The 18,391-nt window shown below is 39.5% G+C and overlaps 1 protein-coding gene across 6 annotated transcripts in view; it reads left to right on the forward strand.

The window, feature by feature from the left end:
- The window catches only part of Fam184a (family with sequence similarity 184 member A), a 143,719-nt gene that overhangs the window by 65,420 nt on the left and 59,908 nt on the right, over positions 1 to 18,391 (forward strand). For all 6 annotated transcript variants that reach the window (XM_008835772.3, XM_008835775.2, XM_008835774.2 and 3 more), the window contains exons 2-6: positions 2,137 to 2,991; positions 4,011 to 4,146; positions 7,351 to 7,532; positions 11,446 to 11,643; positions 15,797 to 15,919. In XM_008835772.3, the coding sequence (XP_008833994.1) occupies positions 2,137 to 2,991; positions 4,011 to 4,146; positions 7,351 to 7,532; positions 11,446 to 11,643; positions 15,797 to 15,919 (1,494 nt within the window). The remainder of the gene's footprint in view (positions 1 to 2,136; positions 2,992 to 4,010; positions 4,147 to 7,350; positions 7,533 to 11,445; positions 11,644 to 15,796; positions 15,920 to 18,391) is intronic.

Below are 18,391 nucleotides of genomic sequence, written 5' to 3' on the forward strand. Positions count from 1 at the left end.
ATATATTGCTTCCCTCTCCTGTTTCATTCCCCAAGTAGGGAATCCCTCCATATGCTGGTCCTTTTTAAGATCATTTTCTTTTTAAGATCACTTTTCATTTAATACTTTGATGTGTACTAAAGGTACTAAAGATGTGACTTGGTTCTCTTGGAAGTCTGTGTCTTTTAGTTCTATTTTCTTTGATTAGGCCCTTAATAAGATGAAGTGGAGGCTCAGAGCAGAGCTGCCCTGGAAAGACTTGAGGCCTGTGGTCTACACCAGCTTTGCTTTTGACATCTTTGTCAATGGGCTTCTCTGGCTTCCCTTTCCTTTTTTTATATTCATTCATTCATTCATTCATTTATTTGTATGAGCATATTGCCGCATGTGTGTAAGTGCACCCATGTCATGCAATGCCCACAGAGGTCAGAAGAAGATGTTGGATCCCCTGGAACTGGACTTACGGATGGCTGTTAGCCACCATGTGGGTGCTGGGAATCAAACCTGGGTCCTCTGCAAGAGCAGGCAGTGCTCCTAACGGCTGAGCCATCTCCCCAGCCCTCCTTTTTCCTTTCCTTTCCTTTCTTTTCTTTTTCTTACTGACAGGGTTTTGCTATCTATCTGGAGATGGATCAGATCTCAAAGACGGAGTTCAGTCCCATAGGACCATGTCCACTTGAGATACCCATAGGATGTTCTAGAACGCAGGGATGGTGGGGATGGGAGGCGACCTACCCTTTGGGTTCCTATAGATCTGTGGCTTCCTCAAACTGAACCACTACTGCTCACTAGTGTTCTGTGGAATTGCAGAGGCACCAGCCCAAGTTAGGTTTAAATTACTTAAGTGACTTCTTAAATTACAAGAGAAACTTCCACTCACTTCTTAGTTTAGAACACAGCAGCTTTGGTTCATAGTAACAGAAAACAGTTCTAAACCCTTAACAAGATCAAACTATAAGGGAACTAGAAAAGGAAACTTTTTAAACTTTTATATATTTAAATGTGACATTTAGTATGTAAGAGGGACTTTGGGGAAGACCTAATACTTAGAGTTTCCACACCTGTAAATAGGTGAAGCCTGTCTTGCCTGGAAGTCACGGATGATGGCAGATTTTTCTTCTCATCTCCTTTCCAGCCCCAGTTAGCTGGCCCGGGTTATACAAAGAACTTTCTCTGGTCAAGTGGCCTCTGTTCCTTTCTTCCTCTCTTATATTTGTAGTATTCATTGCTATTTTTGAATACTTTTTTGGAGGGACTGTGTGTCTTTCTGTATAACCCAGGATGGCCTTGAACTCACTGATCTTGGACTTTGCATCCTTCAGCCTTAGCCTCCTGAGTCCTAGGAATTGATAGGTGTGTGCACCACTCTTAGTAATTTTGAATGTTTTAAAATCACTATTTAATCTTCAACTTTTTTTAAAAAATATTTATTATTTTTATTTTATGTGTATGAGTGTATTGCCTGCATGTATATAAGTGCACCCATGTTGTACAATGCTGTGGAGATCAGAAGAGAGCTTCAGATTCCCCTGGAACTAGAGTTAAGGACGGTTTTTAGCCACCACGTGGGTGCTGCGAATCAAACCTGAGTCTTCTGCAAGAGCAGTCAGTGCCTCAACCTCTGAGCCATCTCTCCTAGGAATTGATAGGTGTGTGCACCACTCTTAGTAATTTTGAATGTTTTAAAATCACTATTTAATCTTCAACTTTTTTTAAAAAATATTTATTATTTTTATTTTATGTGTATGAGTGTATTGCCTGCATGTATGTGAGCGCACCCATGTCGTACAGTGCCACAGAGGTCAGAAGAGGGCGTCAGATTCCCCTGGAACTGGAGTTAAGGACGGTTCATAGCCACCATGTGGGTGCTGGGAATCGAACCTGGGTCCTCTGTGAGAACGGTCAGTCCTCTTAACTGCTGAGCCATCTCTCCAGCCCCAATTTTCAGTGTTTTAAAATCACAATTTAGAGGTCTGTGCTAAGATAGAAATTTGCTAAGTAAAACAGTCTGTGGGTAAAAAAACAATTGCATGAGGTTTCAGCATTTAATGTTTATCACAAACAATATGATATACATAGAAAAAGTCCAAATGAAAGATTAACTTTGAGATATAAAAATGTGGTGTGCTGAATTCTCCCTTCTTCAAATTTATGCAGGTAATATATGCTTTGAACACTAAAAATGATGAACATGAATCTGCAATTCAAGCCCTCAAAGATGCTCACGAAGAAGAAATCCAACAAATTCTTGCAGAAACAAGAGAAAAAATACTGCAATATAAGAGCAAAGTAACAGAAGAGTCAGACCTTCGGAGAAAGATTCAAGTTCTAGAAGCATCTTTGGAAGATCACATAAAAATGAAGCAGCAAGCATTGACAGAATTTGAAGCTTATAAGCACAGAGTTGAGGACATGCAACTTTGTGCAGAAGCCCAGCACGTCCAGCGAATAGTAACTATGTCCCGAGAAGTGGAAGAGATCAGAAGGAAATTCGAAGAGAGACTACAGAGCTTTGGACAGCTCCAGGTACAGTTTGAAGAAGACAGACGATCGGCCTTGGAAGATTTGAAAGCAGCTCACAAACGAGAAGTCCACGAGCTATTGAAGTCGCAGCAGGACCACAGTGCCTTAGTGAACAAAGGACAGGAGAAAACAGAGGAGCTGCATAGGGTGGAGGTGGAGGCCTTAAACAGCACCCTTGAAGAGCTGAGACTTGAAAAGAAAAGGCTCATTGAGGACTATGAAGGCAAGTTGAATAAAGCTCAGACATTTTATGAGCGTGAGCTTGATAATTTGAAAAGGTCACAACTTTTCACAGCTGAAAGCCTGCAGGCTAGCAGGGAGAAGGAAGCTGATCTTCGCAAAGAATTTCAGGGACAAGAAGCAGTTTTACGGAAAACCATAGGAAAATTAAAAACTGAGCTACAGATGGTGCAGGATGAAGCTGGCAGTCTTCTTGACAAATGCCAAAAGCTGCAGATGGCTCTCGCTGCAGCAGAGAACAATGCACAGGTGAGGGAGGAGTCGGTCATTTGACCGACTTGACCCTTTCTTCTAGTTTTCTCTTTTTTTTGTAGCATGAGTGTTTTGTGTAGGCCTGAGGTTGGTGACAAGTATCTTGCTTGATTGCTTTCTTCCTCTGTATTGAGGCGATCTTTTCACTGAACCAGGGCTTACCATTTCCGTTAGTCTGCCTAGCCAATTTGCTCTGTGGATTCCCAGCCTCTGCCTCCCTAGCTCTGTCATTTCAAGAGGCTGCCATGCCCACTTGGCTTTTACTGGGTTCTGGGGATCTGAACTCCTGTCCTCATAACTGCATGGCAAGCACTTACCTGCTGAGCCATCTCTCCAGGCCCCAATTTTCTCTTTTAAATGTATTATTTTGTTAGTTGGCGAACAGCCTGGCTGGCTTAGGCTCAGCTTGTTTTCATTCCTACCTCTTAAAGCCCTCCCCCATTTTTGCCTTTGCCTTTGCCTTTGTGAGGAATGAAATAGAATTTCAGAAATCAAGGGCCCTAAAAGATATGCATAAAACCTTGTTGATTACTTATGAAAGGGTATTATTTAAACAACTATTAGTGTTTCCACAAGTGGCTTGGGAGAGTTAAAATATTGAGCTTAGGGTTTAATTACATTTTTCCCTCTTCTCTCCATTAAGGACAGTCTCCCTCATTATTTGCTGTTTAGAAACTGAACAAAAATCAATTGCTTTTTAAACCAGAATTCAATAAGAGGGAGCACAAATGCTAAAAGCCTCTACAAGTTTTGTTCTACTTGTATAGAAAGCTTCATAGCTGTGTCTTTAATATCTGTGGAACATTTGAATGCATTAGAAAAGGTAGAATATTCTTCCCTAATTGAGTCATACGACTGTGACAATATCAAGTTGTATCATCTTACAGATTTAAAACTAGGTAGTCCTAGTTTCACAGAACTTTCCAATAAGAGAAAGCTGATGCTTGTGATTTAAATAAATTATTTAGCTTAGTATCTTTCTTGCATTTTGATTATGGCTATTTAATCTTTCTTAGGTTCTTCAGAAACAGCTTGATGATGCCAAGGAAGGAGAAATGGCCTTATTAAGCAAACACAAAGAAGTGGAGAGTGAGCTAGCAGCTGCCCGAGAACGTTTACAACAACAAGCTTCAGATCTTGTCCTCAAAGCTAGTATGTCTAACCACAGTTTTGTGTAGTGTTCAACTAAAACCAGCACTTCACTGTTCATTTAAAAGAATATTTGGTCAACCTATCAGATATCACACCCTTAAAGAAAACTGATTCTCCCTCTCACAGCACCTGTTCAGTTGCCAGTAGTCCTCAGCTGGGCCTGAGGCTTCTTGACCACCTCCCCCGTCCATGCTGAGTTTTTGTCTGGCTTGGGCTTACAAAGGTCTTGTGCATGTTATCACAAGCACTGTGTGTATGGAGGACATGAAGTTCGGAGATATATTAGGGTGTGGGTGGAGATGATGAAGGAGGTCTGAATGTGATCAAAATATATGAAATTATCAAAGAATCAAAAATACATAAATAATTAAAAAACAGTATTTAAATATTTTTAAAGTTCTCATTTAATATTTAAAATTTCTTCTGATATTTTGAAATTATTTGGACTCTTTTTTGTTTGTTTCCTTTTGTTTTTTAAAAAAATTTATTGGTTTGTTATTTATTTTTATATGGATGCGTGTTGTGCCTGCATGTGTGTAAGTGCACCATGTCGTATAGTACCCAAGAAGGGCAAAAAAGGGCACCAGAGCCCTGGAACTAGAGTTACAGACAGCTGTTTAACCACCATGTGGGTGCTGGGATTTAAACCTGGCTTCTCTGCAAGAACAGTCAATGCTCTTAACCGCCCAGCCTTCTCTCTAGCCCCGATCTCTGGTTGGTTGGTTGGTTGGTTGGTTGGTTGGTTGGTTGGTTGGTTGGTTTTCAAACAAAAGCAAGCCTCCAAAATCTTACTGATTATAACAAGCAAATGATAAGCTTCTCAGCAGTGGTTGGGGCAAGGCCATAGACACTGCTCCACACTGCCAGCCACCCCCCTCCAACAACATCCCGAATTCACTCCACACTGACTAGAGTTACAGACAGCTGTTTAACCACCATGTGGGTGCTGGGATTTAAACCTGGCTTCTCTGCAAGAACAGTCAATGCTCTTAACCGCCCAGCCTTCTCTCTAGCCCCGATCTCTGGTTGGTTGGTTGGTTGGTTGGTTTTCAAACAAAAGCAAGCCTCCAAAATCTTACTGATTATAACAAGCAAATGATAAGCTTCTCAGCAGTGGTTGGGGCAAGGCCATAGACACTGCTCCACACTGCCACCCACCCCCCACCCACAGCAATCTGAGTTCTTTTCAGAGACTTACACTCGGGTTAAACCAGATATTTTGGCTTTGTTGCAGAAAGTAATGTCACAATGAGCTAGTAAGAAACAGTTGTTTATCAGAAGGGATTTTTTTTTTAACCCAGATTTATACGTAGTTCTTTAACAGAAATAGAGGTGCTCAGGGACAGAATCAGACAGCCACATGTAGTGAGTGTCTCAGGGAAGAGTTTCCTTCATTGTCTATGTCATGCATAGGATTTGGGGGGTTTTCCAGTTGTAAACTTTAGAGTTGTTAAGGAATTTAAGCCAAGATGATAAGCGAAGGTAATATCCTAAGTCACAGGAAACTTTTACTGTTAAAAAATGTTAGTCTTGATTGTGACATTTGCAGAAAATAGCTGAGAAAGGAACAGGACCACTTTCAAGGTGACATAGCTCCGGCCTTCAGCAGGGTTCATTGCTGTTTTAACATTATTATTTGGAAATATCTTTATATGAAAGGATCATTGTCTCTGGATAGGCAGTCTTTACAGCAGATGTTAATAGCACTGGAATTCTTGATTGGTAACAGTCCTCAGCTAGAATCTGGACTGAGTGGCTCCTTTTCCTTCCCATGCTCTGATAATTTTCCTGTCCTTCTATCCTGCCTCAAGGTGAATTTTTGGTTTTTAGGAATATATTTTTATAGAAAAATTTTAAATTTGCAGATAGAACCACTGATATGTTGGATATAGAAAAATACAGCACTCTAAAGACTTTGTCTCTTATAAAGATTACCAAATATTTGAATGGTTGTGTTGTATATGACCTGCAGGACCTCATTTTATGAAGTTTGTTAATGAAGGTCTGTTTACACACCACAGCTAAGTCACAGATCTGTAGTGGCTGTGTACTTTTCAAAGCCCGTAGTAGAGGAGATGACTTACCCAAATCAGGTCTGAAATTGCTTTTTGTCCCAGTGTCTCCAGCAAAGTTGTTTCAGGACCCCATTTGATTTTGATTGGCTCATTGATGAATATACCTGCTCATAAACTAGTGATTTTTTTATGACGAGAGTTTCCAAATAAGTGGTGCTACTTATCCAGGGTTCTTTGAGAATCACTGCCTTAAGCCAATGCTTTCTGCGAGACTGTTCCTATACTCTGTATTTCACATCTCTCTCCCTTTGCCTCTGCCTTCTTCTCCTCACCCATTTTTAATGGAATATGTTTTATTTATTTGACAATTTCAAACCTGTAAACAATATATCTTGATCATATCCACTCCTAACTGTCCCCCCACTATCCCTACTCAATTTACTGCCATTTATTCTTTCATAACCTTCCTGCTCTCTTTTGTTGTTTCATTTTGTTTTGTTGGTTTTTGCTTTGTTTGTTTGGTTGGTTGGTTGGTTCCGTTTGGTTTGTTTTTTTTAAACAGGGTCTTTCTGCAGCCCCCGCTGGCCCAGAACTTGCTATACAGACCAGGCTGGTCTCCAGCTCACTGAGATCCGTGTGCCTCTTCCTCCTGAGTGCTGGGATTAAAAGCATGTTCCACCACACCCAGTACCTTTTTCTGTTTTTTTTTAATCTAGTCTCTTGTCTATAAAACAAATTCAGTTGTAACAAAACTGCTGTCTAGCACCTCTGTTCCCTATCTACATACTCTTCCAGAGAGAGAGAGAGAGAGAGAGAGAGAGAGAGAGAAGAGAGGAGAAGAAGAAATGGCTCATTTCGGTTCCATGGTATTAGTCATCACATCCTTTTTCCTTTAGTTATTCCCAGGAGGATTTCGTATGAGCTGCTGAATTGTTATTCTACTTTAGCATGTTCAGCTTGCAGTCTTTTTTATTAAGTGGGACGGTACTGGGGAGCAACATCAGTGATACGAAAATGAACTTTCTAATTTCAGTGATTATAATTTGGCAAGACGTAGTCCCATGGTAAATATTTCCTTTCTACAGTGAGGAAGACAAAAAAAAAAAAAAAAACTTGTGCATGCTGAGCTTTCCTGTTATATCACAGGAAACTATCTATGAATTAAAGATACTATCTTTTGGGGGGGTAGGTCATATTGGAATGCTTCAAGCAACTCAAATGACCCAGGAAGTTACAATTAAAGATTTGGAATATGAAAAATCCAGGGCCAGTGAAAGATTATGTCAACTTGAAGAGGAAAGAGCTTTTTTGCAAAGCAGAACACAGAATCTGGATGAAGAACAGAAGCAGCAGCTCCTGGAACTAGAGAAGGTAAAGTGATAGGAAAGAAGGTTCCGGAATGGAATAATCCTTATTCCTATGTGAAATACTTAGTGTTTAATCTTATTCACAAAACAATACATTTCTTAGTCTAGTAATTGTTTTTGATTTTTCGTGTTGACTTTAAAGAAATAAGGTATAAGAGTAGACTAGATAGTGTGTATACATTCAAAATATTTAGGTAGTAATCCATATTGTAAAAATTTAAGACATTTCAATCTATTTTAAGCCAGATACTGAATTAACTCTTACTTCAGTAGAATTTATATTTTTTATTATATATTAGACATACTTTTCTATTAATGAAGAATACTCTTAGGAAACTTCTTTTCTTTCCCTCCCTGTCGTCCTTCTTTATTTGAACTGGGGATTGAACCTAGGGCCTTGTATGCACTATAAAAGTGTTCGCCAACTGAACCACATTCCTACATGGAGAACTCAAGCCAGTACCGATTTGAAACTCGAATCCCTATTGACTAGCTTTCATAGTGCGAGAAGGTGCTGTGCAAGCTATTAGGTTCCATAGCCATGAACCCTGCAAGCTACAGTAAGACCAGCCTGACAAGATGGTGCCAGGATTTTCATTTCATTCCACCTACTCATTCATTCCAGTTACATCAAGTGTCATTTGTTCAGTGATACTTACAAAATTGATAGATACTGGTCAAAGCTTTCTTTTTTACTTGAATCTTACGTAGCAAACTTTCCACTCAATGACTCTATTTGTAGTTTTTATAAACATGTCATGTCAGCATGCCATAACTCTCTCCCTTCTAAAGCCTATGTTTACTGCACCCCTTTCTTCAACCACTAGCAGAAGTTATTCTTGATTGCTGTTTGCTCAATCCCCTCATTTGTCACTAAGTCCTGTGGGTTTGACTCCCTTTATATATTTTCAGTACCTCCTCCCCCTTCATTCCCATTCATTGATCCTAAGTTTAAATACCTGTAATTGCTTCTCTGGATAGAAGTCACAACCTCCTGGTCTCTCTCCCTACCTTTGTTTAGCTCAATAGCCTGTTGCCAAGATTATGGCTTTTGAAAAATATTTCACTCAGCTAGGCATGGTGGTATACACCTTTAATCCCAGCACTTGGGAGGCAGAGACTAGCCAGCTAGGACTAAGGGAGGCCCTGTCTCAAAAAAAAAAAAAAGGCACTGGAAAGATGGCTCAGTGGTTAATAGTAATGGCTACTCTTGCAGAGGACCAGGGTTCAGTCCCCAGCACACATAGTGGCTAAGAACTATCCTTAGCTCCAATTCCAAGGGATCCCACACCACCTTCTGGCCTCCACAGACACATATGGATGCACTTACATACAGGCAAACAAACCACTCATACATACAAAGTCAAATAAAACATTCCAGTTCACTTAAATTCCAGTGATTGTTTCATTTCCTCCTGGACAAAAACCAAATCCTTTAATATAGACTCACTGTCTGACTCCTGCGGACTTCAAAGCCCAACACTCTTCTTTACTTCGTGTTCCTGTGCATATACAGCCTATGTTGTATTCATGTGAGTTAGTTGCATAGACCTTCTGTCCCTTCCAACTTTGTTGTCTGGTTAGTTACTTTTTTAAAAGTATTTGTATTAATTCAAGAATTTTATACAGTGTATTTTGATGATATTCAGACTCCCCCCTTACCCCTACCTTACTAACCCCCTACTTCATGCCCTCTATTATTATTTGTTAGTTTTTAAAGACCTATCGGTCTAATCTGTGTTTCCTGAATGCTCTGGGGTAGATTTGGATCTATCCCTTGGAGTCTTGTCAACCTATTTGGCATCACACCAGTAAGCAAAACTGATTTTCCCTCTCCTAGCATCTATCAGTTGCCAGTAGTTCCTCAGCTAGGCCTGGGGCTTCCTGCCCACCTCTCCAGCCCATGCTGGGCCTCTGCCTGGCCTGGGTTTGCACAGGTCTTGTGCATGCTGTCATAAGTGCTGTGGGTTCATATGTATAACTACCCTGTGGTGTCTAGACAACAAAGTTGCCTTGTGGTCATCTACCACCTCTGACTCTTACAATCTTTCTGCCCCCCTTCCAAAATGATCCCTGAGACTTGGGAGGAGAGGGTGTGATATTAAGTGTCTTATTTAGGGTTGAGCACTATCCAGACTCTTATTTTCTGCACATTTTGACCGGTTGTCTCTGTGTTAATTGCCATCTGCTGCAAGAAGAACCTTCTCTAATGAGAGTTGAGAGAGACATTAATCTGTAGGTATATTTAGGTATAAGTTTAATACTATGTCTATTTTCAGAATGATAGTATTAAGTTCTCCCCTATGGCTTGTGACCCTGATAACAATATCTTCCATCTTGTGAAGCAGGCCTTAAATTCAATTAGAAGGTGGTTGGTCACTCCCATAACATTTGTGTCACTGTTGCACTAGTGGGCATATTTTCCAAACCAGTTGTTATGTAGCTCACAGGAGTCACAGCTCAAGTAAGGTTGGTGATTACCTTCCTCTGCCAATAACATGTATAATGTTCAAGATCAGTATCAGCTTGATTTTTCCTTATTTGTTCTGTGGCTCAAGTATGTCATGTCTTTGGCAACAGGGTCTTACCATCAAGTTCTGGTGGGTAACCAAATGCAGTGGCAACAGCCAGTATTGTTTGAGGGTCTTTGGGATCTCTGATCAAGAACTCCAAAACAGGGCATCCATTCTAAGCACTGTGCTTTTCATTTTCTAACCTGTGATAACTATTAGGGCTATGCAACCACTATTATAGGGTAACTACATTTAAACTTTTTATATTGTATATGTCTATATTAAAAGAAGCTTCTATAGTAGGTTTCTGTATGACTCTTTCAAAAGGCCTTTAGCATCACTTTCCTCTTGCTCCCTCTCTTTCCCTAAGTTCTCATTCCCCACCCTGTTAAACCATCCTGTCCATTGTTCCCCTTTCCCATTTATATCACTGCATTCTCCTCTTTGTCTTTCAAAATGCTTTGGAAGATAACACAGATGGTTATGAATCTAGGCTTTTTACAAGAGACCTAGATTAGACATTTTCTCATCTTTGGATACCTTCTGGACTTGTAAAAATTAAATGGGAGACCATGTCATCACCAGCTCTGTGTTTTCTCTTCCCAAGCTGCTTCATATAGTCTCTCCTTCCCTTTCTCCCCACCTCCCCCACCACATACTCTTTCCTAGCCCATCCAGGTTAGACCCTTTTCCTGTATTCTCTAGAAACATACAGTGGACACCCCTTTCATAGAACTCATAAAGCTGTATTGCCTCTGTCTTTTGACCGTTTTGTCACTGAACTATGATTGGTTAAGAGGTACATAATTGGCATTCCCAATTTTATGAATAATATAATTTGAGTAGTCATTTTTGTAAGTCATTTTGTATACTACTTTAACATACAGGATGCCTTTGACTCTTAAGCTTGTTGTCATACCAACTCATATTTGATTCTAATATACTAATAGTCTATTTTACTTCTTGACTTAAAATACTTTATTTTGGGAACTAGAGAGATGGCTCAGTGGATAGGAGCACTGTCTGCTCTTGCAGAGGACCTGGGTTTGATTCCCAGCACCCACATAATGGCTAACAACCGGCCATAACTCCAGTTCCAGGGGAATGTGACACCTTCTTCAAACCTTCATGGGTATTGCACAACATGGGTGTATTTACATACATGCAGGCAGTTCATTCATACACATAAAAAAATAGTAATAAACTAATTTCATATATATATATAATTTTGCCTCATCCACCATGCCACTTTGAGATACTAATGATCTATCATCAGGCTTCAAAGTCTTAGATCCCAAAGCAATTAGTTCATTCCAGTTTAGATGTGTATAAGGTGTTCAGACATTAATAGCACTAATGAAAAAAGCAGGTGGCAGTTCTTGATCTTATTTGTTTTAATTCAAGAAAGTAAATGAAGCAAAGAGAACCCAGCAAGAATATTATGAGATGGAGCTTAAAAACCTGCAAAATAGATTGGAAGGGGAGGTGACCCAATTAAACGAGGCCCATGCTAAGACCTTGGAAGAATTAGCCCGGAAGCACCACATGGCGATGGAGGCTGTCCACAGCAGTGCAAGTAGAGATAAGAAAAAGCTGCAGATGGTAAGTAAGAATTTATCATTGCAGTTTAAACGGATGAGAGTTCAGTAAAAGTCCAAAATGACCTATATTGTGGGGATAATATACTTCATTTTCGTGGCTCCTATCTTGTCAGTGTTCTTTAAATCATAGTTCAAATTGTAACGTATGTAAAAGTGAAAAGTATTTTTCCCTTTTGAGACATGGGCTCACTACAAAGCCCAAGCTGGCCTATCACCATCCTCCTGCCTCCATCTGCCAAGTGCTGGGAATGCAGCCATGCACCCCCACACCCAGCTTCCATTGAGGTTCTTGACAGGGGTGTAGTTTATTAAACTTTTGTAAGGCATACTACTTCACACAAGCCATAACAGAAATGCTCTCTTTGAGCTTCCTTTTCTTGAGATAGCTGTACTCCTCAGGCAGCCATAACTCATCAAAGTACATGTTTCCTAGTATATAGCTTCCTTCCCTGGGCAATTATTCATGCGTTTGTGGGGATTTTTTTCTTTTTTACTTAAATAATCAGATTGTTAGTACTACATTACAGCCAGTATTACAGTGAACATGCAAATTATGTGATGCACTCAATCCTGTGCTCTTTGCATACTGGCTATTGTAGTGAGGACCTGAAAGCTATGCTTCTGCCACCTTCTCTGACAGAAGAGGATGTGATTTGCCCTATAGGGTTCCTGTAAGGATCAAGTGAGAACAGGTATTGAGTATTCAGACATATCCTAGCTGTGGTAATCAATAATGTTACTAGTGGGACTGGAGAGATGGCTCAGCAGTTAAGAGCACTGGCTACTGACCCAGGTTCAGTTCCCAGCACCCACATGGTGACAAACATCTGTAACTCCAGTTCCAGTGGATCTGACGCCCTCTTCTGACTTCTGTGGGCATTGCATGCACATGGTATACTTATATACTTGCAGGCAAAACACTAATATACCCAAAGTAAAAATAAATTAATTTAAAAACATTAAAAAATGATTTTACTAGTATTTATTATCATGTGTCAGATACTGCAGTCATGTTTTACACATTTTTTTTCACTTAATCCTTATGACTGTACTATTGTTTGTTTGTTACTCACTATTTACTTAGAGGGGAATGTGCTCAGTAATATGCAATTTGTAAGAATCAGTCAGGCCTTGCCAGGCATGGTGGTGCTCGTTCTTTAATCCCAGCCCCTGGGAGGCAGAGGCAGATGGATCTCTGTGAGATTGAGGCCAGTGAGCTTGTCTTCCACTATGTGGATAGTGGCTTCCAGGCAGGCTGGGAATAGGGAGACCCTTGTCAAGAAACAAACAACAAAAACAAAAAATAAAACAAAAAAAGAATCAGTGAGGCCTTAAACTCAGATTACAGTTCTGTCCAACCCCAAGGTATTTAAAAACCTCCTATAGGTGTTCATTAACAAGGATCCTGGTGTTTTATATAGTAAGACTTTCCAGTTTATAAGCATTTTCCTGTGATACAGACGTCAATACTTATAACTTAGAGATTAGTATTATTTTTATTATAAAGGATACTATGTTTAATAAGCCTAAATGATTTTTTGCAGAAGCACAAACCTGGTAAGTGGAATAGATAGAACATAAATTTAGATCTGCCTTAACGTTCCTTCCTTTTATGACATAGTTTAGAAAAATATCTAAGATGTAAAAATTAAAATATATATGTTTTTCTGTTAGAATATTACTTCTGTCTAACCTCACTCTTATGTGTTCATATAGCCAGAGACAGAAATCATTGCCATGCTATTTCTCAAGATAGTGAATGTCTTTCTCATACTTATATACCATTTTAAATGGATACTGTCCAGTTTTTAGTTTCTTTAAGCAAGCCCTCGTTTATCTCTATCTCATTTTTCCTAATCATCCCTTTGCCCATTTAATTTTAATTTTTGAGCCACCTCAAAACCTGTCTGAGGGGCTGGAGAGGTGGCTCAGTGGTCAAGAGCACTGACTGCTCTTCCAAAGGACCCGGATTCAATTCCCAGCACCCACATGGCGGCTACGAACCGTCCTTAACTCCAGTTCCAGGGGAATCTGAAGCCCTCTTCTGATCTCCACGGCATTGCACAACACGGGTGCACTCACGTGCAGGCAATGAACTCACACACATAAAATAAAAATAATAAATAAAAAAAAATTTTTTTAAAACCTGTCTGAGCCTGGCGTGGTGGCGCACACCTTTAATACCAGCACTTGGAAGGCAGAGGCAGATGGATCTCTGTGAGTTTGAGGCCAGCCTGGTCTACATAGAGTTCCAGGAAAGCTGGGGCTACAGAGAGACCCTGTCTCAAAAAGACAAAAAAAAACCCTGTCTGAGCCCACTTATATTTTTCAAAGCCTGTTTCGAACATGCTTGCCATCAGACAGGTGACTTGATCATTCTTGTGTGCTTTGTTTGTACCTTTTTATCAAAATAACCTGTTCCCCACTTGCTCCTTCTTTCCCTTGTTGCCTGTCCAGTCCATATGTATAAGCTAAAACTAGCCTCTTTCCAGAATGGTCTTTCTTGCTAATAACCAATTACTCTTTTTTTTTTTTTTTTATTTAAGACAGGTTCTCATTGTAACCCCAGCTGGCCTGGAACTCACTATGTAGACCAGGCTGCCCTCAAACTCAGATATCTGCCTGCCTTTACCTCCCAAGTGCTGCGATTAAAGGTGTGTGCCACCATGCCTGGCTCACAACCAATTACTTTTTAAAAAGCACTTAGCTAAAGATGATTTCTACATTTCTTACTTACCTACCCAAAAGCTTGTTTTTCCCTTTTAACTGCAGTACACCATCTGAAAGTGTATGCAAGGAGCCTGTGCAGACATGATGTAGCAGGCCTGAGACGGCTATCCTCTAAAAAACAGGTTAGCCCTTGGCTGGCAATTAGGGATTGGGTTTCAGGAAAATGCCCATCTTTCCCTAAAAAGACAAGCTCACTGTGCCTAAACTGTTCACATTAATAATGTGATTTATGCAGAACACCTTCTTTCTTCCTGGAAATTTGCAAGAAGATATCTATGCAACCAGACCCCAGTAAGAAAGACCTGGGCCCCAAGTCTCTCAGGAGCCTCCCTGCAGACTGCATTTTAGACTACTGCCACAGCTTGCTAGAGGAGGCTCGCTTATATGGTGTGAGGGCCCTCAGAAGCTCCTGCCTGGCGTCCTGTAGACTCCTCACATGTACCTTTCCTTTTATGGGTTTTGTTTTGAATGCTTTCACCATAATATATCACTGCTGTGTGTTGACTGTACACTGAGGCCTATGGGTGCTCCTAGTAAATCATCATACTCCTGGCTTGTCATGCTAATCCCTATCACAACCTATCAGTGACTTTTTTTCTCCCCTTACACTATTTAAATATTGCTTGTAACATGCTATGTGCCTCCAAGTACCTCCATAGTGCTTAGCACATTCTTTTTCCTTTGCCTAGAATGCTACATTCCCTGCCTCTCTACTACCGTTTTTGCTGGTGCACTTCTCAAAACCACCCTTAGGAATTGCTTTCTTGCTGAAGGCTTCCCCTCCAAATTTATCAGTCTCCCATCCAAAGACTCCCCTATTGTCTATATATGTCTAATTTTATTGATTTTACTTTTTGTACTGTGGCTTATTAAGGCAGGCACCATACCTTGCCTTACTGCCTTTGTATTTCATGTATTAAATAGCATACCTGGAAAATAGTTAAGTTCTTTAGTGGGTATCTGTTTACTAGTTTTACTGTTCAGTTGCCTTCATTTTGTCCTTGTTAATTCTTAAGTACATTCCACAGTTAACTGAACTCCAGAAGTGTTATAAGAACTTATATATGTAAGTATAAAAAAGTAAGTATAAAAGGAATTAGACTGTTTTCTTTATCTCATCAAATTATTGTTTGTATTACACTTTTCTAGTTTTCTTCTATCACTTAACTGGTCACATACTCTCATGATTTAAAAACATTATCTAATGGCTATGTCAGAATACTATATTGTAACCTATAGATTCACAGAATGATAAAATCTAACCCATTGAGGATTAAATGGAGCCGTGGTTAACTTTGCTATTATTTAAGGACAAAGCTAATTGGAAGAGCAAAATATTAAAATATAAACAGGATTGTCTTTCTTGGAGTCTTCAACGTATATAGTATTTCAGACATTAATTTTTAAAAATTTCTTTTTCTAAGGAATTGGAAGAACATTATAAAATGGAGAAACTAAATCTGGAAGAGGATAAAAATCAACTTCAACTAGAGCTAGACAACCTAAAGCAAGTGCTGGAAGACAAGCTGACTTCAGCCAATCAGGAGGCAAGAGCTCTTTAGGCCTGTCACCTACACTGTATATACATTAATAGTAACATAATCTGGTGACACTGTGTAGGTAGATGAACAAGATCATCAGAGAACTGAAATTGATGCTGAAGTTTTCATAACACTTTACTAAAAGTGTTATGAAACACTTTTACTAACCCATTGAGTAAAAATTTGCTATCGAAATCCTTAAACCGGGATGTTTGTGAGGAGAGCAAAGCAAAGCAGGAAAGAAAGCAAAAGCAGCATCTCCGGTATTTTGCAGAATAGTCTTCTCTAACTTGTCTCCTTTTAAAGAGAGAGAAACTTTCTAAGTTCTAGATAGTGGCTTTTTAAATAACTTTTTTATTTCTAATGAAAATATTAAGCCTAGGAAATACAAGGCCAAGGATAGAATAGAATTAAAATGTTACAAGTCAAAAAATTATGAGCAGAATAAATGAAAGAACTTTATAAATCATGACATTAGTTCTTTCTGAGTCTTGGTTGAAGCAATTGCTAGAATCCCTCCCATTAGTCTGGTTTTCTTCCTTCCCAGTTCATCCTTCGCTTGCTTTCTTGGGTGAGCTCCGTCAGACTCAGTCCTTGACACCTCTCATCTTGTCAGATTTTCTACCTCACTGGTGTCCTCTCTCCGACCAGTCTTCAAGTGCTGTCTTCCTCTTACTCCGTGTCTACCCATAGAAACCACAGCAAAGGGTGTGCGTGCCCCAGAGTGGGCTATAGTTCACACTCGGTGTTCATGATCTGTTTTTAAACATTTATCCAGAGAAAGTACCAGGCACTGCTTTGGAGAATGATAGAGTCAGAATGTAGACCCTGACATTAGCCCAACCTGTAGTCCCAGCTCAGTGACTACTTCACAGTTGTGCTTCCTCAGCAGCGCAGCCATGGCCTGCTCTCTCATTAGATTGCACTCCAGTGGCCATCTGTTTCTCTTGCAGGCCTCTCAGGCTTCCTCTAAATTCTAAATGGTTTATCTAAGTATTTTTCTGACCTACATACTGTAATTTCTCTGAGAAGACTTCCAGTAAATATGTAACTGACTTTCCTCCTGGCTACATTTTCAATTATGTTTCAGTGTCCTACTAATGCTTTGGTGCCATGTTGGAATGGCTCCCGGACAGTCTGCTTGGCTCCTTACTTCACATGCATCTGCTTCCCCTCTCCTGTCCTGCTTTGCTGACTTGGACCTCTAGAGATAAGATTCTTATTCTGCTTCTGATCTTCAGGGGAAGGAGAGCCACATTCCCTGTTAGCCAGGATGCTTCTCTAGAGTTGCACTCTGCAAATACCTTTTAGTAGGTCAGGGAAATTCTCTTCTAATTCTAGTTTCCTAATTTAAAAAAATCTTAAATAGGTGTGAACGGTCTGTGAGTATTAAGAACATTTTTCTTCAGCCTATTAATGTGGTTCCCTATATCATTCAGTTTTCTTATACTAAACCTCGAATTTTTAGAATAGGTCCTGGTCATGAATACTATCTACTTATAACACAAAATCAGATTACTGATATTTGCTTTAGGAGTCTTGAACCTGAGTTCAAGTACGATTGCTTGGTACGTCCATGATTTCCAATAGTTATACTAGCCTTCTGAAGTTAAGTAGGACACAGACTTTTCTGTTCTGTGAAGAGAAAATTCTCTTTTAAACTAAATTGCATTGTAATTATAAATTTTGAGTTGTATGAAAGCAGTTTTTGACACTTGTTCATTATAACTTTGTGACCCAGAACAAGAAAGAAATTTAATGATCTGATTCAGTTGTTTAATGCCGTGGAAACTACATGCCTGTTAATGAAATCAAGGTTTTAAATTATTCATACTTTCTATATTCTTTCCAACATTTATCCTCATGGTTTATTAATTGCTAAAAAAAAAAAAGCTAATACTGTGATGGTGGGCTTATTTTCCCTAAGATTCATACAGTATTTATTTTGTACATTAAAGGTTTATTTTATATATATATATATATATGTATATATGTTTACAAAAAGAATTATTTTAGCTATGTAGTGAATGATACTTTTGGCTTATATTTTTTGATGTTATATAAATAGACTTTTTTTTTTTAGTTTGAGATGATAAGGACATCTTTCAGTTTTATTTATTTTTTGTCCTGTTTTGTTTTGTTTTTGAAACAAGGTCTCACTAAGCTTATCTGGCCTGGAACTTACTACATAGACCAGGCTGGCCTCCCAACACACAGAGATCCACTTGCCTCTGCCTCCTGGGTGCTTAGAATCAAATGCATGCACCATTATGACCAACTGACATCATTTGGTTTTTAGTCTTATGCTTACATGTGTCTCTTGCAAGCCATATATACTTGAACTTTTAAAAAACTAGTCTGGGAGCTGGAGAGATGGCTCAGTAGTTAAGAGCACTAACTGCTGTGGGAATAGACCAGAGGACTAAACTTGGTTGGGGTCTGGGACCCTGGCAGGGCAGTCTCAGCTGCTCATGATGT

Source organism: Nannospalax galili, unplaced genomic scaffold, assembly GCF_000622305.1.
Source record: "Nannospalax galili isolate Female #2095 unplaced genomic scaffold, S.galili_v1.0 scaffold417, whole genome shotgun sequence".
Taxonomy (NCBI): domain Eukaryota; kingdom Metazoa; phylum Chordata; class Mammalia; order Rodentia; family Spalacidae; genus Nannospalax; species Nannospalax galili.